Consider the following 23355-nt stretch of genomic DNA (forward strand, 5'->3'; position numbering starts at 1 on the left):
TGAAGGCTACTTTCATGTTGCTACAATACACCAGGGTACTTGATGAAGAAAACTATAACCCATTATACACCAGGTAGCGACTAAAAGAATTAAAATAAAGGACATAAACATACGACATATCTTGATTGAATTGCACCAAAAGAGTTTAGTGATATTTCATTTAGGATGAAATTGGAATTTCAAATTATATTAGTTAATACTTGGTTTAGTCTGTTTTATATGGTTAATCGTGATTTATGTTTAGATTCATCCTTAATCTTCAAGTGATCTTTACTCTTTCTGCTTTGCATGCTAGTGCCGCTTTAACTCATTATATAATCTGTATTACTGTTGAATGATGAGCTCAAATTGTCATTATGTCGACAAGGAAAATGACAAACAACTAATGGACTGTTTTAGGCAGCACCAGTTTATCAATCCACACTAGATTCATGAACAAGATCAAAAGGAGTTCTTCAAGTTTAGACACTCCACACCAACCTCCACTGGTTATGCGGTCATTTGGACAAGATTTTTGGAAAGATTCTGTGTGGGTGTTTTTTTTTTTTTGGGTATTTCACTATACACCCAATTTTTAAAGCTATTTTAAAAGAAACTCACATAATTTTTTCTTCATTATACACTGAATTATTGACATTCTCTTAAATTTAAATTACAAAATACCATAATTAAAAGTTTATTAGTCAATCAACAAATTATGCTCTCATTTACTACCTTAATTATAAATTTTCATAGTCCCTTAATAATTGAAAATTTTCTTTTACTCATCATAAATTTAGAAATAATGGAATAATTTTTAATTACATACCTAGATTTCAGAAGCTTTTCAAATTTAAATCAATTCAATATCAAAATCACTTAATTGTGACATAAACTTTCCATTTTTTTGAATAATTTAAATATTCTATTTCATAGGTAGATTTCATATGAACAACAATGCAACCTACGTTTGAGGTATATATATATATATATATAAGTTTTTTCCCTATCTAGTAGGTTTTTTATTTTTAATTACAACCTAATGATTAGTTATGTATCTATATGGATGTTTACATATTTTCTATGAATTTTATATCAACTTGTTTGTTAGGTATCTATCATTCCAAAGATCTCTTTCATAGGTTGAATTTGCAATGTATACTGATATGCATGCTTCTATCTATTAGGTATCAGTAAAGAGTGAAAAAAAATGAAAAGTTAAAACCTAGAACAAAGGTTTATTGCCATACAAAGTTCATGTACAATGATATGAAAATATTTGAGAAAACATATATACATACATATTGCATTGATAACGACATACGTACCTTATTGGTAGATTCAAAAAATTGAAACGAACAAATGATATAAATACATAACAAGCTAGCTTGGAATTCTCTCATAGGATCTATAAAAGTTGGACTAGTGTTTGTGCTCTGAAACTTTGATATTAGCTATATAAATAAGTTTTTCTCAAAGAAAATTTGAAATCAAGTCTTTCAGCAATTTAACGTAATGAAAAATTATTGGAGAGTTTGAATTAGATATGTAAAATGAAAATTTATAAATAGATGCTAAGATTAAGCAAATTAAAATGATCAAAAGGGCAAAATAGACTTGTATAAAAAGAATTTGGGTGTAGATTAAAAAAACATTTAGGTGTGGGTTTAATTTTAAAGGGGAACTCTAATATTGGGTTTATCTTTTTTTTTTAATAAGTCAAACTGCCCTTAATTAATTGAAATCAAACTAACAAATGAGGGGAAAAAATAACATGACCTCCTATGTCTGATAAACTCCAACAAAAAAGATATACAAAAGCTCAATCCGACATGTGTACACACACACATGCAAAACCATATATATATAAAACTCTTAGTAAATAGCAAACCCTCAGCCAAGAAACCCTTAATTAAAGGACGAGATGAAACTGGTAGCATTGGCAGACAGTTGTGAGATACCATGAATATAGTAGGTGCTATCTATCTATGTACTATAGCCATTGAATTATGCTGCAAAATTTAGTATAGGCATTTTGTTTTGTAATGTCACCTGCAGATACTCATATACTGTAATAGGACATCTTTCAATCTTTGTATTATAGTGGAATCTGTAAAGGCTATCTTCTACTGAACCAATTAGTTAATTAGTAGTCTTGTAACAAAAAATATGTATCAAGAAATTAGGGCTGGGCATTTGGTCCCGAAATCCCGATCCCGTCCCTAAATTTACAGGGATGAGACGGGATTCATGTTTGAAAAATGCATATCCCGTCCCGTCCCGATCCCGTTTTAAAACAACGGGATGGGATCGGGATCAGACAAATAAGGCATGTTACGTCCCGTCCCGTATTAAATAAAAAATTAAAATTATTATATTATATATACAATTTGACTTCATCTCAGCCGTTGAATCGTTGATAACTTCATCTTAGTCGTTAAAAAAAAATACTCTCTCAGTCTCTCATACCTCAGTGTACTAGAATTAAGTGGCCGCAACTCCCGCAAGACCTTGTTCCCAATTTCTCTCTCAAACACAAAAACACTCTCTCAATCTCTCATACCTCCCTTTCCCCTCGAGCTGATCTCTCATGACTCATGAGTCTAATCTTTCTTTCCCTGCATCTGATCCCTCTCCTTAATCTCTCTCTCTCCATCCTCTTCCAATTGATGGCTAGAGGGAAAAAATGTTGTTCCTCGGCGGAATAAAGAAGCTTCAGGCCTTGGAGATTCAAACGACATCACATTCTCATCGACATCACCTCCTCATCCCTCTGAGCCCCTTCAAATTGAACCAGCAAACGAGGAAGTGCAAGAAGCTCATTCAATCCAGCAAACTCCTTCGAGCCAGCAAACTTCTTCAACCCAACAAACTCCTTCGACCCAGCAAGCTCCAGGTGATTCTAATGTAGTCAATACTTTGATTAAACGTAGTAGCTTTGTTTGGGAACACTTCAAAGAATACAAGAAAATTATAAAGAGTAAGGATGCAGAGGGGAACCCAATAAGCATCGAGCAACGTCGAGCCCATTGTATCCATTGTCCTAGAGGAAAAATTGGAGTTTTAATGTGGAGAATAATAGTGGGACTTTGGGGATGATTAGGCATATTAACCAGTTCTGTAGGTATTTACCAACAAGACTTAATAAGAATCAGAAAGTTCTAACTGGTGATAAGTCTAGTTCAAACAACATAAGTGCAGTAGGTTATAATGATGATGACTATATTGTTGCTACAATTGAAATGATTGTCATAGATGAGTTGCCTTTTAGCGTTGTTGAGAAGACATGATTTAGGAGGTTTTGTGCTAGGGTGTGTCCTCTGTATAGTCCTTTACCCTCGCGTAAGAAGTTGGTTACACGTTTCCACAAGTCGTATGTTGTTGGTAAAAAAGAGTTGAAGAAAACTTTGAAGGGTTATAGGGTCAGTCTCACTACTGACATTTGGACTAGTGTGCAAAATATCAATTATATGGTACTTACTGCTCATTTTATTAATAAAGATTGGAAAATGCACAAGAGGATTTTAAACTTCTGTGTTATCCAAAATCACCAAGGGGCAACCATCGGCCGACTTATAGAATCGTGTTTACTGCAATGGGAGATTGAGAAAGTTTTAGCAATTACTATGGACAATGCTGCTGCCAATAAGTCAGATATAAAGTGGTTGAAAGCAAAGATGAATGATTCTAATGCTTACAAGTCTGTTTTAGGATGTAAGTACATGCATGTGAGATGCACAACACACATATGCAATTTGGTTGTAGAACATGGCTTGAAGAAGCTGTAGAAAAGTGTTTTAGTCATTAGGAATGCTGTCAAGTATGTTAGGTCTTCCCCTAATCGACTTGAAAGTTTTCGCAGAGCTGTGATAGCTGAAAAGCTTGGGAATACTGGTCTAGTGTGTCCAGATGTCCCAACAAGATGGAATTCTACTTATCTTATGTTGGAGGCAGTCATCAAGTTCAAGAAAGCCTTTGCTAGGATGTTAGAAGATGAGGATCAGTTTTATGTGAATTATTTCAAGGAACCAGAAGAGGAGATTGATGAGGATAGCTTTGTTATTGTTCCAAAAGGTTCACTTAGTCGAAAAGATAGAGTTGGACCTCTTAGAAAAGAAGATTGGGAAAAGGCTGCTGTATTTGTTGAGTTGTTGGGTGTGTTTTATGATATCACTCTACGAGTTAGTGCAAGCTTGACTCCAACTGTCCATACACCATTCCATGATGTTGTTTTAATGGAGAATAACATCAACAGCCTCTTCATTGAACCTGAAATGGCAACTGGATCTGAAACAGAGAAGACATTAACTGAAATGGCTGCAAATATGAGTTCTAGGTTCTTGAAATACTTTGGCAACTTTACTGACATTAATCACTTGATTATTGTAGGGCTTGTACTTGATGCAAGATTCAAGCTTAGGAATTATACACATGTTTTGAGGGAGGAAGGTCTGGATGAAGATATTGTGGAATACAGAACCACTGAAATCAAATCTCTATTGATGGCACTCTACAATGAGGTACAACTCTTAGATCTCTATATATTGATTATATATGCTAAGTTTGTACTATTATGCTTCTCTTGTGTGAGTTTGTTTATATTAATATGATATTCTTTCATACAAGAAGTGTGATAAGTTAATATAAGCTTATTTAAATAACTTTAGCATATTTGATCCATGGTTATGAATTGTAATCAGTGTTTCATATTTTCTGCTGAGTTTGATTAGCACTCTATATACATAAATAGCATTCTATATACAATAACTTTGTCTTATGTAGTTATGTTCCCCTAGGATATAAATAAAACATTTTATATACAATCACTTTGCTTAGCATTCTATATACAGTCACTATAATTAGTAGTGCTACACTTGACAACAAATTCACATTTATATCATGATTTATAATACGATTTCTTTGTCTTTCTTTATTTCTTAATTTTCAGTATGCACCACATGTTGATGGTGGTAGACATATCCGCATATCAGGAAGTCCCACAAGTTCAAGCAGCACAATCACTACTTCAACCTCCAATCCTAAGAAAGGTGTGAGGGGTAGGATGTTGAACAATTGGAGAAGTATAGTCCAAGAGACTGATGAGGCAGTGTTAACTCATGAAGTGGATCAATATTTGAATGCTCCTCTTGAACCTATTGATGATAATAATGATAATTTCGATATATTGTGTTGGTGGAAGATAAATGGCCCTAAGTATCCTGTTATAGCAGCAATAGCAAGAGATGTTGAACAATTGGAGAAGTATAGTCCAAGAGACTGATGAGGCAGTGTTAACTCATGAAGTGGATCAATATTTGAATGCTCCTCTTGAACCTATTGATGATAATAATGATAATTTCGATATATTGTGTTGGTGGAAGATAAATGGCCCTAAGTATCCTGTTATAGCAGCAATAGCAAGAGATGTACTTGCCATTCAAACATCGACAGTTGCATTAGAGTCATGTTTTAGCACTGGAGGTAGAGTGATTTCTCCATTTAGGAGTTCATTAACTCCTAAATCAGTGGAGGCTTTAGTTTGCTTGCAAAATTGGTTGTTGGGAGATGATATTGCTAAAGTTAAAGTTGAAGATGAGTTGCCTTCGATTGAGAACACAGAGTTCTATGAAAAAGCTGAATTAGGTACAATATCAATTTGCTTCTCTTTCTTTCTTTCTTATTCTGCATTTCTGTGTTCTTTTTCCAAGTATTTTAACTATTTTTACTTCTTGTGTTTGGTTTGTTGGTTAGACCATGAGAACACTGCCTCAAGTGTTCTAGTGTTTCCCAAATCAAAGGGGAAGGCCAAGGCTGTGGTGCATGTTGTTGATTAGATATTTGTGTAACTTGGAGCTAATGTTGCTGGACATTAAGTTGTTTTGCTGTTGTGTTGGACTATTGGTTTGAACTCCTAAATTCCTAAATATGTAATTGAGTAATCCACTATATGACTTTGTTATGTATGAGACTTAATATGTGACTTTGTTATTAGTTTAGTATGAGACTTAATATATGACTTTGTTATGTTATAAATATTTGCTTTTGAATTGCAGGAGTTTAATTTTATGTATGAAATTCTTGCTTAAATTGATGAATAGTCCCGTTTTGATCCCAACCCGTCCCGGTCCCGAACGGGATACGGGCCTGGCGGGATTATTTTTCAAAAAGTCTAATCACTTCCATGTCCCGTCCCTTTTAAAAATCTGCAGGACAGGACCAGGATCAAGTGAATCCCGGCCTGTCCCGGCCCATGCCCAGCCCTACAAGAAATAGTCCAGTACAATGACACACCAAACATGAGACATCACTATTGTTCAAGTAATACTCCCTAATCCTTTACAATACCAAACATGAGACACAGTTAGTGTAACTTAAGGCTACCCATAAGGAGGTTCACATTAATCCAAGTTACCAAACGAGTTCAATTGATGTAACTGACACTATGAACTCACTTGCTCACATATCAGTACGTGTCTGCGAATACTGAGCTGGGTCGTCCCGACCGCAACACGGAACCAGAATTGAAAACAGAGAGGGGCTAGATTTACCTTATGCAGAATAAGAAAACTAAATATTTTTATAAAATTTCTCGTCTACTTTAATACAAATTCTGATCCTAGAAAAATGTAAATGTAATACCTTGAATAAGGTTGGGAGAATGAGATGATAAGAGAAGAGAAGTAGAGTATTGAATTCTGAAGAGCTTTCTTTGCGAATGTAATAAGAGAAGGGCTGAAGGCCAAGTAGTTAGAAGACCTATCTTTGGAAAGACCTTAATCACTCTATTACTGCTTTTTGCTTAAATTGTTTGATTATACTCAACTACATATCATTCTTTTAATCAAACAATTGCTTCTTCTACTTTCTTGTCGTTTTTTTTGTTTCAAACATCTTGACAGCTGCTGAACTACAACAACACCATATATACATACATCAAAGCACACAATTTCCCCAAAACTTTGTGAGTGGCTGTAGCACACCTCAGCCCCTCCCTACTTCCGTGCCTGGCTCGCTCTCATTATTGTTGCATGTGAAATTGGAAATTTCTACCTGCATGATCGCCACGCATACAAACCAGCCATGCATGCCAAGTTTCTTCAAGAGACCACCACCGCACCACGTAGCGTCCAACTCAAAACCCAAAATTAAGCATCGATCATCTTCCCTATCTCCAGACCCCTCAAAACCACGTGAAGGAGTCCTAAGAATAACAAACCAGGTTTCCATTTGTCACAAACTCACCCCATTTTTATACACCAGAATCCAACCTCTTTGACCACACCAATCTCTAATGGAGACTCAAACTACTGAAGCAGGCATCGGTACCACAGTGCAGACCACCCCATTGGTTCCCGGTGGGGATGAGGGACAAAGGAAAACGAAGATGAGGGTGATGGTCGCCATCGATGAAAGCGACTCGAGCTTTTACGCGCTCACTTGGGCGCTTGACCATCTCTTTATCAACGCACCGAGCACGGTGGAAGGCGGCGAGGGGGAGGTAGGGATGGTGACCGTGGTCTACGTCACGCAACCGTTGCAGCACTGTGTGTACCCTGCAGGGACTGGTGGCGCAACCTATTATGCATCTTCGTCGGTGATAGAGTCGGTGAAGAAAGCTCAGGAGGAGAGTTCTGCTGCCCTTCTTTCCCGCGCTTTGCAGATTTGCAAGGATAGGAGGGTAAGTCACCGTGTGTCTATGGAAACAGCTGCAAGTATCTTAGTACTGATATTATAGTAGTTGTTGAGATTGATAGGTTTAGTGGCTGATTTTAACCTTATGCGAATATATATATATATATATATATATATATATAGTCTCTATTCAGAGTGAAGGTTCATTCTGAAGTTTCAGAGTGAAGTTCTAATTTTGGCACACTTTTCGGTCAAATTTTTTCACAATAAGAGGTAAACGGTTCAAATTCGGCAGATTTAATATGTTCATTAGTTTAACTTGATTATCAAATTAGCTGAAATTTTAAAGAGGTGATTTATACGTTATTATCTAAGAATTTAATAGTAGAAATGTGAAAACTCAGATCAAAAAGTTGATAAAAATAAAAATTCATATCTTAGCTTAATGTACGGATCTCCGCACCTAAAAATCTTCGTGTGTCTATATATATATATATATATATATAATACTGGTGGAGAAAAAATTATGAGGATTGATCGAGGGCTCGAGGCATATATAGTATAATAGTGAATGAGGATGGTAAAATGAGTCAGAATTCCAGTGTCTCTGCTAGCAGTTCCGTATCTTGATTTACGAATTTTGACTCTAGCTAGACGTTTAATCATAAACAGTTTATGACTATTGTAGGCTTCCAGTGATCACAGATGAATTCTTACAGTGGCATATAGAATGGTTATATGCATGGTTGAGTTTTATAATTAAGATGGGAGTTGTTGGCTACAAATGCCTGCTGGTCTTTTAATTAATACCATTACATGTGAATGAGCGATTAAATGTGCAGATCAAAGCAGAAACTCTGATTCTGATCGGAGATCCAAAGGACAAGATTTGTCAAGCCACAGAGCAGATGCATGTAGATCTTCTTGTTGTGGGTAGTCGTGGCCTGGGCATGGTTAAGAGGTGAGAACTGAGAACGTACGATTCTTTTCAACACAAGCTAAATCAGAAAATATATATATACCGATTAAGCTCGTACTAAATATATATGATTGGGTGCTGGCAGGGCATTCCTAGGAAGTGTGAGCGACTACTGCGCACATCATGCATCATGTCCAGTCGTGATCGTAAAACCACCAAGGGGGTCTGCATCATCTAAAAAATTAGATCTGGGACATGTTGGTTCCAATAAGGGGTTGGCCATTTGAAGTTCCAATTCTAGTAACCAAGTACTTAGACATGTGTAAATTATTCGAGTTGCTCAGTTGCTCCGCTTGTCGTTATACCTATATATATATATAACTGGTTCCATCTAATAAATTAAGCAATGCAAGCTCAAACTGTGTATAATTCTCTGTTTGCAACATATGTGAAATTTTGGGCAGGCTCCATCATTACAATGGTTGTGTTTGGCCTAGTTGTGACTTAGAGAATTAGTTGCTAATAAATTTAGTGCAGTATATAAGGCTGTGTATGAGGTTATACTGTTTCAGTTCCAAGTTAAATCTGGATCACTCATTCAACTTATGGTTTGGCACATTTCAAAGAGTGCTTACAATGCCAGGAATTTTCCGCATTATCTACAAAACATTGCCAAATGGTTCACCTTCACAAGTGATGAATACTAACGCTACATTTTAACCTTGTCTACCGGCACATCTTCTGGGGAGTCCAAGGCAGCATAAGTATACAATGTAAACTAAAAAGAAACTTTAATAATTGCAGCCAGAAGAAAGCTTGAAATCTAATTACAGCAATATGCTCACTTAAGTCTGAACTATCTTCCTTTCTCTTTGTTTCTTTTTTTGTCGGAACATATTAGACCATTTATGTACCTTTTCTTTTACCAAATGTTAGCTTGAAGTCTCCCATACAGAATCTTTTATGCCCAGAAAATTCAGTTATGATGCTCTCAAACAATATACAGTATACAAGATTGGGAACCTCACATAGCTGTGATAGTGGACCTGGGCAAATACAACGATCCATTGGAGGTTCAGATCTGGGAAGACGAAAGTTAGCATGTTCGCTTGCATTTTAACCCTGCAGTTAAGTCCCAGTCCCCATAAGTTAGACAGGATATGTCATCGCAAAAAATCGTGAGAAATATAAGTACGCTTGAGACAGACCTGTTGGCTCAGAATTTCGACTGCCACGTTAATATCACCATCCGCAGCTGCTAATGCAACTTCAACCTGCGTCTGTAACCCAGTGCAAGACATTAGCACAAAAGTATGCATTTTGCTCTAAAACATGGATACAGATATTTAGCAACCTATCCCATTATATATTTGGATCTTAGTTCTACCCTGCACATAAGAAGCGAGGCAGTTTCGGAACAACGCATACTGTCGGATGGTCGCTCATTTCAATAGGAAAAGGCGCAGGATAAATTCCTTACCCTGTCAAAACCCATCGACACAAGCTTTTGTATTGCTTCTTCAGAAGCCACATAGTCCTGCATCCAACCAAGAGATATTATAGTCCAAATGCACAAGAAATATTGGAAATTTCTCAACAAGCACCTGAACTAAATAAAAAGACGGACCTGATGGTGAACAGGAATTTCAGCTCCAACTGCCACCGTATTATTTATTGGTCGCCTGAAAATATCAAAAATAGTGTTGGTAACTCCCATCTGTAGATTCAAACAATGCATACTACTTACTATTGCTTTAGCTCACCTACTTTACCAAGAGACATTTGTACATTTTTTTATACACGGCAACTTTATTGAAGACAATGCCAGACAGAACATGCAGGCATCCAAAGAGTCAGTAACACAAAAGTACATAATGAAAGAGGCTTAAAACAAGTTCCGTCTCCCTCCTTACCTCCTAATCCCCCCTTGTTCACGTTAATAAACATAACAACCCTAAGAGATTGTTGTGACAATCTAACTTCAATAATTGCTTTTCAGTGCCGTGCACAAAACATAAACCAATTTGGTTTTTATAATCCAATGTAACAAGCATCAATAATACAGGAACTAATTGATCAACAGATGCAATGTCATAAAACTAAATACCAAATCCCTTGTGTTTATAATATGGCATCTATATCTATCATAAGCCAAAAATCCATCAAGTGATAAGCATCCATCAACTTGATAACGTATATAAAAGATTAACCAACCAAACCGTTAATGATACAATCAGAAGTTCAGAACACATTATCCATGAACGGCAATAGCCTAAGTTCTCCTATACCTTCCATTAGACAACTGCTGTCCTGCATCAGGTAGATGTTCTGAGTCACTATCCAACAGTCTAGCCTGTAAGTTTGAATCTGAATTAACATCAAAAACAGCCTGACCTGCACCAGACCCCAGTGTCCTGCCCCTTCCAGGAAACATTTGACCGTCTTGTGTTCCCTGCATCATCGAATTCAATTACTTGATCAATATTTGCAAATATTGAAGGTACAACATTCAAGGCTAAACATGGATAGAAACGAAAATAAGTATCGAGTTAGGAACATGGATCAATTGACTTGAAGCAAAAGAAAATAGATAGCTGGTAACCTTTCTTTTTACCAGTGATTTGAAATAATCAAAAAGGTTTAATTAGTGCAATAAGCAGTCAAACCCTGAGTCTACTTTTTTATATTTTTTTTGGCAAGGCTATCTATTTCAGGAACTGCAAATCCAGTATATGTTCTGCCACACAGATATGATGAATTAAATAGTTAAATAGATATAGGAAACTCAATTGCCATGTAATTCTGTCATAGCAAGTCTTGATTCAAGATGACAAATATTGGATACTTTTCTCTGGAGTAAGAGATCAATGCTAAAGACATAAAAAAAAAACAACCAAGAATAGGCCCAGCACACAAAATATACTACTATTGCATATGGAACAGTGTCGAATTCAAAATAGCCTTCAGCCACACTGATCAGTACAACTCAGGATACATGATAGAATGATGTACAACATGACTTCTACACACACTAAAATTCAACACACCACGGGACACAAACGAGTGTATAGTAGGATCTATCTCTAAGTACTAAATTAGGAGGGATGGTGAAATGTATGGTCCTTGAGAGTTGAAAATCACAATTTAGTAAATGGGTTTTTAAATTATATAATGGGACACGAGTGTTAAGTAACAATAAAATAGGTCATATTTCCCTCTATCACACTTTCTATATATATAAGTATGCATAGATTAAGTAATCATACTTAATCATGTTAAAGCTATAAAGAAGGAATGTTTGTCATCAAACACTACTAAAGACCATTATGGTTCATAAAAGAGTGAAAGGTGATGAAGGAAATACCTGAGGAGATGTTTCTCTCCGCGGGATCCATGAAGACAAGTTTCTCCATAAACTTCCCGACAATAATCCGCTGCTAAGATAGTATATCATGTTACAAATCTTATAGTACACATAATGTTTGTTTTCTAAGAAACAGAACTTAATGTATCTTACCAGCTACCAGTGAGATCTGAATTTTTTTTTCTTTTTACAGAGCTTACCTAGATGTGGTGTCTTGGCTTGAATATGTAGGGATGGAGGCAGAGGGATTTCCACCAGTGCACAAAATAAATTTACGCCGTCCCACACAAGATGACTGGAAGGTGTAAATATAGATATGAATAAGTTGAATTAGAAGAATTTAAATTAAATAAAAAAGTAACAGTGTCCCTATATTAATCAGTCATCTAAAGCAATGTAATATAATACTTACAAGCAATGAGGAGGCCTCAATTTTGGAATAGAAGGATGGTCCTGGAATGAGGAAATTGAATAAGCCGTAACTATCTGTATTGCAGAGGCAACAGTTTACCAGTCACACTGACTTCATGCAAAATAGAAACAATACAATAAAGTGGAAGTTGATAAAAGTGTGAAGACTTACACGCGAAGCCAGACAGAATTCCACACAGGTGTCCCAGTAATGAAACATTAGACATAACAAGTTGGAACACTACCAGCAAGATCCATGCATACCTGCAACAGATATTTAGGTACAAATTTTTAACACATTATATGAGAAACTAGAAGGAAAAACCTAGATATGGCACAAGCATGTATCACCGCAAATAATAAACAAAGGTTTTGGAAATTACCATTTGGCAGGCACATTAAAGAGTCCAAACACACTGCAGCACAGAGAGAAAATTTGTGGATTAGCAGATTCCAATGCAAAGGCCAGATGAAAAGCAGGAAACTTAAAGAAATGCAATGTTGAAATGTGCCTATGCTTGTTTTCCTTCCAAGAACTTTACATTATTACATGAGCAGTTTTAAACAGCTAATTCTGCCAAGATTGGGACAATATGTGTTGCAAAGAAAATTAATGCAATAAGAAAAGAAAAAGAAGGAATTACAAAATCATGTCAAGATTCAAGAATTAAAAAACCAACCTTCTATATTGCTGTCCACTGAGACTTGTTTCTATTACAATCATAGAAAACAAGATTCCAGAGAAGCCTATTGCACACTCATTCATTAGATACTCGAAAGGGTGAATAGGATTATAGGCCACCAGAAGTGCAATGAGAAGATGGAGCAGCGCATTGGTTGTAGCCAACAGAATGATTATGTACAACAAGCGTACAGACCCCATAATCCTCTCCAACTCAGAACCCAAAGGAACCAACGCCATCATGTTGAACAGTACATGAAGCAGTGACCCATGAAACAGAACAGCGGTGAAAATCCTGTAGACTGAAAAGGCCGATAAAAAAATGATGGCCAGGAGCTGATGTTAAATTGTGTGAAAATAGAAGGATTCTTCTCTTTCTTAGTTCTATTAAAGTAGATAAATCTATGTGATATTCCTATCAATTATTAACATTATAATATATAGATATTTTATTAAGATGTTTAAGCTAACACAGATCATGATGCAGGGAAGATATCTGGTTGAAGAATACTACTGGTTTCTAGGCCTATCTTCAGATGTTAAATGGATTGTAACTAGAGAATTATCAAATTGTTCTTCACACTAATTATCAATAGCAGTAATAGTCTCACACTAGGTTATTCATTATTCTATTCTGAACAACTGTGATTGAAATCATTTCCCAAAAACCAAAAACTTGGACATAAAAAGGGATCATCAACCTGAGGCCTTACAGAAAAGACAGGTATCAGTTGCAACATCAAATCTCAAGCACTTAAAAAAAAAGTGAAAAAGACATAAATTAGCAGGTTCCTAAAGCTAACTAGGCACTACACGTCAACAGTGAAAGTACTGCAATGATATGTGGAGAACTCAGGAAAACGGTTGCAAAAATGCACTTGTTTCTAGTAACTACAAATTGTCTCAAATTTCCACGTCCCTAAGAACTTACCTTGGAATTTTGAAATAACCGCAGACGGCAGAAAGCAAACTTCATAATAGGAGTCATATCCAGCCAAGAGGCAAACCACATAAATAGTTGCACAAACACCAACCACGGCAGAAGTAAGGAACGGAATGCCCTCCCACCATTGCCCTAACCTAGTCTGCAGCCCTGCCTATACACCCAAGCATTCCATCAGCGTAAAACTCACTCGAACCCAAAACAGAAGCCACATAATATCATAATCAAACATTTTCTGCTCAGTCCAAGTCTAATGCAACACCGTTACTATCTCGAAATAACAAGCACAAGTTCATCCTCATAAGCACACACACACACACACACACAAGAGCTCCGAGATGGTGCTGATGCACTTTATATACAGGCAAATTTCAGTTTCACAAGCTTCAAGCCATTCAAAATGAAAAGAAGCAAGAAATTACTAATGATGCTGTATATTTCTGAGAAATGTAAATCAAACAGCTACATCCAAATCGAGAAGCTAGAACTAACTAATTGATTTAGCGACGAAATCATGCTCAAATTTGCTGAAAATTACATCATTCTGTCCACAATCAAAACCTAGATTCAGAAATTCGGTTTCGATTCAAAATTCCAGTCGCTCATTTTCGCAGCAAGCGAACGAAACGTAAAGAAGAAGCAGAAGTAACAAAGTAGAGGAGGGAAAGATAGAGATCGGAGAAGAAGGGTTGCTACCTCAGAAACGATGTTAGACCTCATTTCTGCTCCGGTGAAGAAGAAGAGGAATTGAAAAAGGAGAAAAACAATGAGTAGTTGGAGTCACCAAATCGCTATGGACGCGCGTTTCTCTTGTGACGATCTCGAAATCTCCAAAGTCGGGGACTAGTCTACTCGAGTCTAGACAATTCGGGCGGGTTGGCCCAAAGGTTTCTTTTATTTATTTTAAAAGAAGAAAACCAAAATTATTATGTTCTCAAATTTGTTGTTCATAATTTCCCATAAAAAATTAAAAAAAATGTCGAGTCAAAGATTAGCTGGTGCTCACAGAGATTATTCATCTCCGTTAGTGCAATTCCAAAACGGATTCCTTCATAGAATACTAGGTTTACAAGGGAAAACAAATTTATTTTAGTTTTCTTCGAGCTTATTTTTAAGCCCTTCTATGCCAACACGACCTAAATCCACATTCCCATCTCCTCAATTGTCCTTGTTCTTACTTTCAATACTCTAAAAGACATGGTGGAACTTCCCAAGTCATTTGAAGGACACGAAGAAGAAGGAGATGGTGCCGACTTAAGTCACGGTTCAACGTTATCTCTAATGTAATTATCAAATGGATGGACAGATATGGACATCAGAGCCGTCAATTTTTTTGTTTGCAAATTCTATTTAAAAGGAAAATTTTCAAACACCGAGACTCGATGGAATGCTGGACATGAAAAAGAACTCATCATGACCAATTGAAATTGTCTCTTATGAGTTTCATATACCCGCATCAAGAAGAGCTGAGGGGGAAGGGGCACAAAAAAGAGAAATTACAGCCGATCCGAGGAACTGGATTTTGTATTCAATAAACAAAAGCACATCCATACACATGATGCAAGTCAACATGGCACATTAAACTCTGGCCTCAAAAAGACGGTTGGGGCTTTGAGGAATTGGAAGTACTACAAGGAATAATAACACAGACTAAAAGGGCAATCCATACTGCACTGCTTTCACCACAAAATTCAGAATCTTCCTAGCACCTAAAATGCACTTGGCAGGCAACAAATTTCAACTGCATAGTTGTTGAATCTGCAGACAAAAAGTTTGCACACAATATCACATCAACAGTCAATTGGGGAGGCAGGAATTTAAACTCAATGAGGCTAGATAATTAAACACCAAATTTAGAACTTGTGAATTCAGGGCTACAGCTAAAGTTAATTTATGTTGCAAGTCATTATTGGAAAGAGAAGTTTAAGAAAACAGTGATGAATTCTGACAAGGATAAACCACACAAATCCTAGGAGAAGGAAAAGGAGCAATGGGGTTGATACTCCCTACCTACTCCGTGGGTATGCCACTGATAACAGCTGACATTTCCAACTTTAACCAATGCTTTACCAGAAATTGGCAAAAATGTAAGGATATAAAACAACACTATGAGACTCAATACTTGGTTGTAATATGTGAATTTAGTCTATTCACTGTCTATGAAAAACGTGGCAATGCATGTACACAGGTATGATAACACACAGTATGCAAAGAGCTGAAGACAACATATAGATATAGATACAAATATGAAACTAAAAAATGTGAGATTGCCAGCACATATTTTAGTACATAAGAGAGAAATCTCCCCAACGAATCTCACTTACCAGTGTCATGTCACATGAGAAGGGAGTTGCTAATTGTCCCACCCTCCTATTCTAGCCTCAGGATCGTAACTTGTGAAAAGCCGAAACTCATTTCCTAATTTGCTGGAGTGGCAAGGCCTGAAACCACATGGATGCAATCCCATGAGCTCAGCTGCTCTCTCTTTCTGCACCTCCCCTGCGAGTCATCATAAAAATATTTAGATAGATACAATAAACCTGAAATATCCTAGAAACAACATCTGGTCACTCCTATCGCAATAAACTCTTTGAAATGCATTTTAATAATATCAGTAGTTACATTGTGGGAAAATAGCAATTTCCATTCTGGGAATAAAAAGGGGCAGTCTCTACCTACCTGTGAGGAGGAGCAAGTATGGTTTTTCCGATCGTGCAAGAAACGAAACAGTTTTAGCGACTTTCTCCAAGCACTCCTGACTCTGCAAATTTTAACTACGCTACATGAGTAACTTGTCCACACTCCACAAGCATTACACCACCAGATACCATAACCTCACAGGTAGACACAAAAACCAAAAATATGCTACAGAAGCTGAAGCTATCAAACATATTTTAAAAATTAACAAAACCGAAATCGGAAATTATGCAACCTTCAATGTCAAAAATGATGATGCAAAAGCAAACATAGCTAATCAAATTTAATAGATCACTGGATTACCAGATAAGGAGGATCAGCAACTACAATATCAAAGCCATTCTTTAGCTCTAAAGGTAAATCTTCCGGTTGATTATAATCATAAAACGTGAAATCACTGCCGTATTGCTCAAACCTTGTATCATACTCCAGCAATTGTACAGACACATTTGAATCAATATTCTGAAACTTCAAAAACAAATCAGCAAAATATAAATAGAATCAAATTCAAAAAAGACGAAACGCAAAAATCTAAGAAGCTGAGAATGAGTGACCTTGAGATAGGCGTAGAGAGAAGGACAGGCGACGCAGGCGACACGAGTGGAGTCCGATTTGCAGAGAGTGAGGACCTCTTGGGCTAGGGTTTGGGCCGTGTGGTGGTCGTACCAGAACTGACTCATCCGCCAGTCTTCCGAAATGAGAGCCGGCGCCGACGCCGGAGGTGTTTCGGCGGCGGTGTCGTTTAGGGAGTGGCTTTGCTCGGTGAGGAACTCCTTGAGAGCTTGTAAGGCTTGAAGGCTTAGAGTGGGTGCGTCGTCATCGTCGACGGCGTCGTTTTGGTGGCCGGAGACGGTTTGGGGGAGGAGGTCTTGTTCCATTTGTTGGTGGCGGTGTAGTTTGAAGCGTCGAGTAGTGAAAGAGTGGGTGTGTTTGGGACTTTGGGAAAGGGTCTAGGGAAGAAGCCTAAATAGTTTTGGTCAATAAGTTTTCCCAAATCTATGTTTACCCAATGTTTTAAATATCTCATATATGAACAAAAACGATATAATAAGTTATTTATCAGTCATTTCAAAAAATTAAGTCAAATTGCGATAGATCAAACTCGATATATCGGCGTTTTAAAAAAAAAAATGTTTTTAAAATCACGTCGTTTTAAAAAAATATATTTTAAAAATAATGACGGAAGAATTTATGATGAACGACATCTCTATTTTTATTAATTAATACTATTTATATATTTTAATTGTCAAAACAATCAAATATTTTTGGGCTTCTTATAAAAAAGTTACACTTGATATTTGCATTTATAAAAAATCAAATAAGATTTAAAAATTACAAAAAAGTCATTTTAAAAATACTTAAACGGTTGCCCTTGAATTTAATGAAATTTACAAATTGCCACTGTTTTATTTTTTTCATCTCTCTCTTTTAATTGAACCAGATATGCGTTGTAAAGCAGCTCTTTTATGATTACAGTCAGAGGAGCAGCGGGAATGACGTCGGAGGAGCCGCGGGGACAAGAGGTGCTGGAGGGAAGACTAAGGCAGCGATCAAACGAGACGAGAAGGATAATTACAGTCTCAGATCTCTAGATGAGTGGGCCTTCGAGCAAGTTCTGATCCGAACAAGAAAGGAGCTTGTGATTGATCTTCTCCAAGCTACTTTGGGTTTGTAGCTCTCTGCTCCAATCACAATAAAATCAATTGAAATATGATTGTAGGCCATGGTGGTAGCTAGACCGAGGAAAAGGTAGAAAGCTTAGAAAATAGAATATGGAAGGTTTTGTGCATGATGGACAAGAAAGGTTAGTTGTTTAGTTATTGAACTCGATGGTTTTCATATGGTTGGCTAATTGTAGCTCTTCAGTTTCTGGCTCATCTTTGATGTTACCTGTTCCACTACCTATCACAATACTCGTCACAGCATAAAGTTAGTTTGACAGGTAGTGTGACGGGTAATGTGACAAGTAAACTGATACTCACACATAAATTACTGTGTTGTGACGAGTATTGTGATAGGTAGTGTGACATGTACTGTGATAGATAGTGTGATAGGCAGTGTGATAGTTATTGTGATAAGTAATGTGACAGACAGTCTGATTGGCGGTGTCTGTACTACAACATAAAGTGTCGATATGTATTAGTTCAAGATCACAGAGTTTGTTATTTCTAGTCATTTTCTTTTTCATCATCATCATCTTCTTCTTCTTTTTCTTTTTCTTTTTCTTTTTCTTTTCACAACATAGTCACACACAAAAACAGTGTGACAATTAGTGTGATAGGTATTGTGACATGAGTTGTGACAGATTGTGTGACAGGGGTTGTGATAGGTAGTGTGACATGAGTTGTGACAGATTGTGTGACAGGGGTTGTGATAGGTAGTGTGTCATGGGGTGTGACAACGAGTGTGATAGGTAGTATGACAAAGATTGTGAAAAGTAGTGTGACAGGGGGTGTGACAGATAGTATGACAGTGGGTGTGATAGGTAGTGTGACAGGGGTTGTGACAGAGGTTGTACTAGTGGGTGTGACAGTTAGTGTAAATGGAGAGTGTGACAGGTTATGTGACAGGTTATGTGACAATGAGTGTGATAACGGTTGTGACAGTGGTTGTGACAGAATGTGTGACATGCCGAGAGGAAATGTGGAAATATGCGAAATTTTGTTAAAATTTAAATGAGATTGGCATAAGTATGCTCATAATGAATATAATAACTAGAATTAGGGAACTTTGAGCTTCAGTTTCGCCGGAATTGCTTGAAACACCGTCATCGATGGCGGCAACCCTTTGCGATGATTGTTGCGCTTTGTACGGCTGGTCGATTCGAAGTGGGTAGTATATCAAATGAAAGATTGGAGCGAGATCTTTTTAGCGGTATCAATTTCGTCAAAATCTATCGCTTCACGGGAAAGTTATGGCCGAAATTAGAAAAAGAATGAAAAAAAGAAAAAAAAAGTGATAAAGGGCAAAACAGTCCAAATTTTTTTTTAAGTGACTTTTTTATTTTTTTTGTTGACTTTTTTTAAATTTCTACTTAAATTTGATGACCTTTTTATAATTAATTCATAAGTAATGACATTTTTCTAATATAAGTTAAGAGATAATACTTTTTTTATAATTTGCTCATATTTTTTTATGAAGTTTATTTGGTACATTTTGAAGTATAAGTTTTAATTTCTCAAGTTTATTTGATATATTTTAAAGTATATGTTGTAAATATATTAAATTTAATTAAAAATTAGTAAAAATGATAAATCTGATATAATCCGATTATCTCGATATATCCCCGTTATATCTTTATTTTATAAAACGGATACGGTCAATAACCGTTATTTAGACTATTTGCCGACTCAATATTTGAAATAATCTTTTGAAAAAATGTTAGTATCAAACTCTCGTAATAAGGTTTAATATAGTGGTAATTTTCTGAGTCCGAATACTAATTTTTTGTCACAAAAATTTGAGAAATGATAGTGAAATTTTTTTCTTTTGAAATACGAGTCACACTCAAACTCAACGAAACGTGTTAGACGGAAAAAGTGCAACATACCTTTTGTCAGTCATCCACATGGACACATGAGAGTTCAATACACACACAAGTTTCAGAAGCAGAGGTTTAATATCAGTAACCTTTACTACTACTAGCCTCATACTTGTGTATTTTATCGCATGGATTTGTAAAAATTTTATCTGAAATATATTTTTGAAAGATAATTATTTTATGTAATTCTGTTTCATACAAATGATAGTTTTGATTTAACACATTGGTGAAATATTTATATTTTTACAGGATTATTTTTTCGGTCTATGTGCAATTATATAGGAGTAAATTTGACAATTTACAATTTAGTAAAACTTTTTGTCCTCCCTTTATAGCAGTAGAAATAAAACGAGCATCTAAAATATTTAGCAAAACGGCAAAATGTGGTCTGCCAAATCCACCGGAGTGTTTAATACTGATTGGCAAACAAGACAGTATTATAGTAAATGCAAAATGTTAAACTGAGATGTGAGATTGTGAGAATAAGACATTAAAGAGTACATACGTGTCAGTTTTACATGTAAGTTGCACGGGTAAAGTTACTAGTATGTACATATTATCCGTCATAAGAAAATACTGTGTACGAATTACATCCGAATCGTACAGCATATCGACAAAACAATCATACTGGGGAACTAGGACAATTTGTGCGTTGCATAACAAAATGACTAATTTATCATCAAAGCACTTCCATTATGATTATCCTGACTTGAAATTTGAGAAGCGTTATCAGACGGCCTTTGAGCACAATAAACAAGCAACTCAAGTGGGCATTATTTCAGAACAATGGCTTTCAAACTTCACTGAGGTCATTTTGTAGCGACTACTAGTTCATATTAACGAAAAACAGGAGAATCAGTTTAACCATCAATGAGTCAATGTTGCACTTGCAGCACACTCCATTGTCAGACATAAAGATTCAACGCGTTGTATTCACAGGAAGATAATGAAACTATCCTAAGAACCATTCATACATGTACCTCCACTTCACTGCATTTGCTACTTAAACTGAGAAGCTGTGGCTGACATGAATTTCATTTGCTAGAAGCTACCACTCCGCTCCACTTCTGAAAACCCACTTGCTTCTTCATCTCCATTTGCACCATCACATTCCATTTCACCTGCTGTTATGGAGGTAAAATCCGCCTCATTTATCTTATTCCAACAGTCGCTCCTGTGATTTTGTGTTGTTAACGTTCTTATCACCGAGTAACTTTATATATTCCTTGGCACCCTCTGGATCAGGTTTCTTCATCAAGTAGTTGAGACAGGCCGCCCAAACATCCTTGTCAATTTTCCAACCTGGCTTCACAGCCAAAAGTGATTTTCTCGAAATCTCAACTGCCTTCTCAATTTGATCATGATCAAGATGGATTTTTGCCAAAGAGCACCATGACTTTGCATCAGGTTCCGCACCCTTTTGTATAACCTTTTCAATGATAGCTTCAGCCTTGTCAAGAAGACCTTTTCTGGCATAATAAGCAATCAAGTGATTGGGATACGAACTTCATAACGTGAATACTGAGATTCCCACTCCTCATAGATCTTTTTGGCACTCTCACTGTCGCCAATCTTCAAGAGTGAGGTTATCATGACTTTATAACCCTTATTGTATACTTTCAACTGACCTTTGTAGAGTTCCCATAGCCTCACGACCTCATCTTTCTTCCCTAGTGATGCATATTGGGGCATGAGGTGCTCATATGCTTCCCTCCGTCTCACAGATTTTGGTATCAGCTCCTCAGACTTCTTTAGCATTGCTAAAGCCTTGTCCTCGTTTCCGGATTTTATATAAACATTTGCCACAGCCGCATAGTTCATCCAATCCAAACGACAATCTGGATGCGATTCCCACTGTGCAAGAATCTTCTCAACTGCCTCAAAGCAGCAGCATATGCATTTAGCCGGATCCCATACGTGAATCTGTTACACTTTACGCCCTTCTCCTTCATCTCACTCACCAGTTACTCAAGCTTATCACGCTCTCCACTCCGACAATAAAAATTGAGAAAATTGTTGTAAGTCAATGCCGTCCTAGCCAGCCCCAAGTCCCTAATCTTCTGCATTGTGGCCTCGGCTTTCGCCACAAGCTTCGCATCGCCATAGCAGTTGAGGAGAGCTAAGTGGACCGCGAGTGACTTCATATGTACCAGAATGCTGTCGAAATAACTCTCAGCTAGTTCCACTCCATGAACTTTCGCAATCAAGTCAAGCCGAAGCGCTGCATCGGCCGGAGTAAGTTCAATGTACCTTTTGTCAGTCATCCAAATTGACACCTGGGCAGTTCAATCAACAATGTCACGAATTTCGGAAGCTGGTATTTCTATCAAACTCTAAAACAAACTACAAATCGCTACCTTATCTACCTCCTAGAACATCATATGACATATGATACAGTAAATTGAATATACTGACAGTTCAAATTTCACCAGTATTGAATCAATTAACAAAATTTAAAAGAGGAGATTAGTACCTGAAGAGCATCGTCGAAGCGTTTGAGCTCCCGGATCATGGAGAGGAGGCCGGGTTTATCGACGATTCGGCCTTCTTCGATCCAGTGGTCGAGAATGGCGTAGACCTTGGGATGTGACATATTCCAAATCCGGTTGTAGAGGCGGTTGAGTGTGCCTTTCCAGTGAGTTCTATGAGTCGGGGACGGCGGCGATTTCGCCGTCGTTGAGTAGAGCGAAACGGCTAGTGGGTTTCGGTGGGGATAGAAATGAGAGTAGAAATTGAATAGGGGGCTCAAGCGAGACGACTTCATGGGTTGAGTACTGAGAAGTGAGGTCGCAAAGGGTTTTAAATTTTAAGCATTTCTGTTTGGTAAACAAGGTCGGAATTTCTAACCAAAAAAGGTGGTCGGAATGGGTTTTAACTCCATTTTGGCTTAAAACCAAGAAAATGTGTAAATGAATTCCAAACATTTTCTAAATATTAGATTTTAGAAATTTGACTCTGGCTGTTGTTCTCAAAGGTACACCGCAAGTCCTTGGCCTGATGATCGATTTTCAAGCACCATCTCTCAACTGTAGGTTATTGCTTTTTTTTTTTGGATTTGTTTTATTTTAAACTAGTTATATTAGTTTGCTTTAATTTCGTAAAACTACTGAGCTCGCTCTCCTTACATGCATTGGAGCTTGCTCCTGCGTGATCTAAGAATAATTGGTCTTTACTGGCTCGTTGGAAT

The 23355-nt window shown here is 36.9% G+C and overlaps 4 protein-coding genes across 7 annotated transcripts in view; 1 reads left to right on the top strand and 3 right to left on the bottom strand.

Moving 5' to 3' along the window:
* The first annotated feature begins 7339 nt into the window (after window positions 1-7339).
* Window positions 7340-23355, top strand: part of LOC126800088 (universal stress protein A-like protein) — a 99210-nt gene continuing 83194 nt past the window's right edge. The window contains exons 1-3 of the mRNA XM_050527373.1: window positions 7340-7657; window positions 8454-8572; window positions 8676-8772. Of these exons, the coding sequence (XP_050383330.1) occupies window positions 7364-7657; window positions 8454-8572; window positions 8676-8772 (510 nt within the window). The 5' untranslated portion in view covers window positions 7340-7363. The remainder of the gene's footprint in view (window positions 7658-8453; window positions 8573-8675; window positions 8773-23355) is intronic.
* LOC126800080 (rhomboid-like protein 15) lies at window positions 9376-14732 on the bottom strand. 4 transcript variants are annotated; one of them, XM_050527364.1, is made up of 14 exons: window positions 14627-14732; window positions 13919-14084; window positions 12986-13289; window positions 12689-12721; window positions 12478-12569; window positions 12307-12380; window positions 12095-12189; window positions 11895-11964; window positions 10925-10982; window positions 10819-10840; window positions 10158-10212; window positions 10011-10067; window positions 9739-9810; window positions 9376-9652 (listed from the first exon to the last, which is right to left on the bottom strand). In XM_050527364.1, exons 1-14 carry the CDS (start codon window positions 14648-14650, stop codon window positions 9647-9649), a joined length of 1128 nt encoding a protein of 375 aa, XP_050383321.1. In that variant the 5' UTR covers window positions 14651-14732; the 3' UTR covers window positions 9376-9646. The 4 variants fall into 4 exon arrangements, with proteins under 4 accessions (XP_050383321.1, XP_050383320.1, XP_050383319.1 ...); XM_050527363.1 differs by having other exon boundaries at window positions 11895-11967; XM_050527362.1 differs by having other exon boundaries at window positions 10819-10982.
* LOC126800082 (uncharacterized) lies at window positions 15440-17552 on the bottom strand. The gene is made up of 5 exons (XM_050527366.1): window positions 17182-17552; window positions 16931-17089; window positions 16610-16691; window positions 16255-16429; window positions 15440-15688 (listed from the first exon to the last, which is right to left on the bottom strand). The coding sequence occupies exons 1-4, from the start codon at window positions 17503-17505 to the stop codon at window positions 16284-16286; spliced, it is 711 nt and encodes a 236-aa protein (XP_050383323.1). The 5' UTR covers window positions 17506-17552; the 3' UTR covers window positions 15440-15688; window positions 16255-16283.
* LOC126800084 (pentatricopeptide repeat-containing protein At2g20710, mitochondrial-like) lies at window positions 20668-22121 on the bottom strand. Its single transcript, XM_050527367.1, is given in 2 exon segments — window positions 20668-21668; window positions 21671-22121. Coding segments are annotated over 2 exon segments (663 nt in total). The 5' UTR covers window positions 21990-22121; the 3' UTR covers window positions 20668-21324.

Source organism: Argentina anserina, chromosome 6, assembly GCF_933775445.1.
Source record: "Argentina anserina chromosome 6, drPotAnse1.1, whole genome shotgun sequence".
Lineage (NCBI taxonomy): Eukaryota > Viridiplantae > Streptophyta > Magnoliopsida > Rosales > Rosaceae > Argentina > Argentina anserina.

Excerpts from the sequence above, each read along its gene's own strand:
- LOC126800082 (XM_050527366.1), bottom strand. The coding sequence starts at position 17,505 with ATGGAACAAGACCTCCTCCCCCAAACCGTCTCCGGCCACCAAAACGAC. Across the intron at positions 16,692-16,930 it reads TTGCTGATCCTCCTTATCTG|AGTCAGGAGTGCTTGGAGAA; the intron begins GTAATCCAGTGA and ends TAAAATTTGCAG. Across the intron at positions 16,430-16,609 it reads ATACTTGCTCCTCCTCACAG|GGGAGGTGCAGAAAGAGAGA; the intron begins GTAGGTAGAGAC and ends GATGACTCGCAG.
- LOC126800080 (XM_050527361.1), bottom strand. The coding sequence starts at position 14,650 with ATGAGGTCTAACATCGTTTCTGAG. Across the intron at positions 13,290-13,918 it reads GGTTATTTCAAAATTCCAAG|TCTACAGGATTTTCACCGCT; the intron begins GTAAGTTCTTAG and ends CGGCCTTTTCAG. Across the intron at positions 10,213-10,818 it reads CAGCAGTTGTCTAATGGAAG|GCGACCAATAAATAATACGG; the intron begins GTATAGGAGAAC and ends TGATATTTTCAG.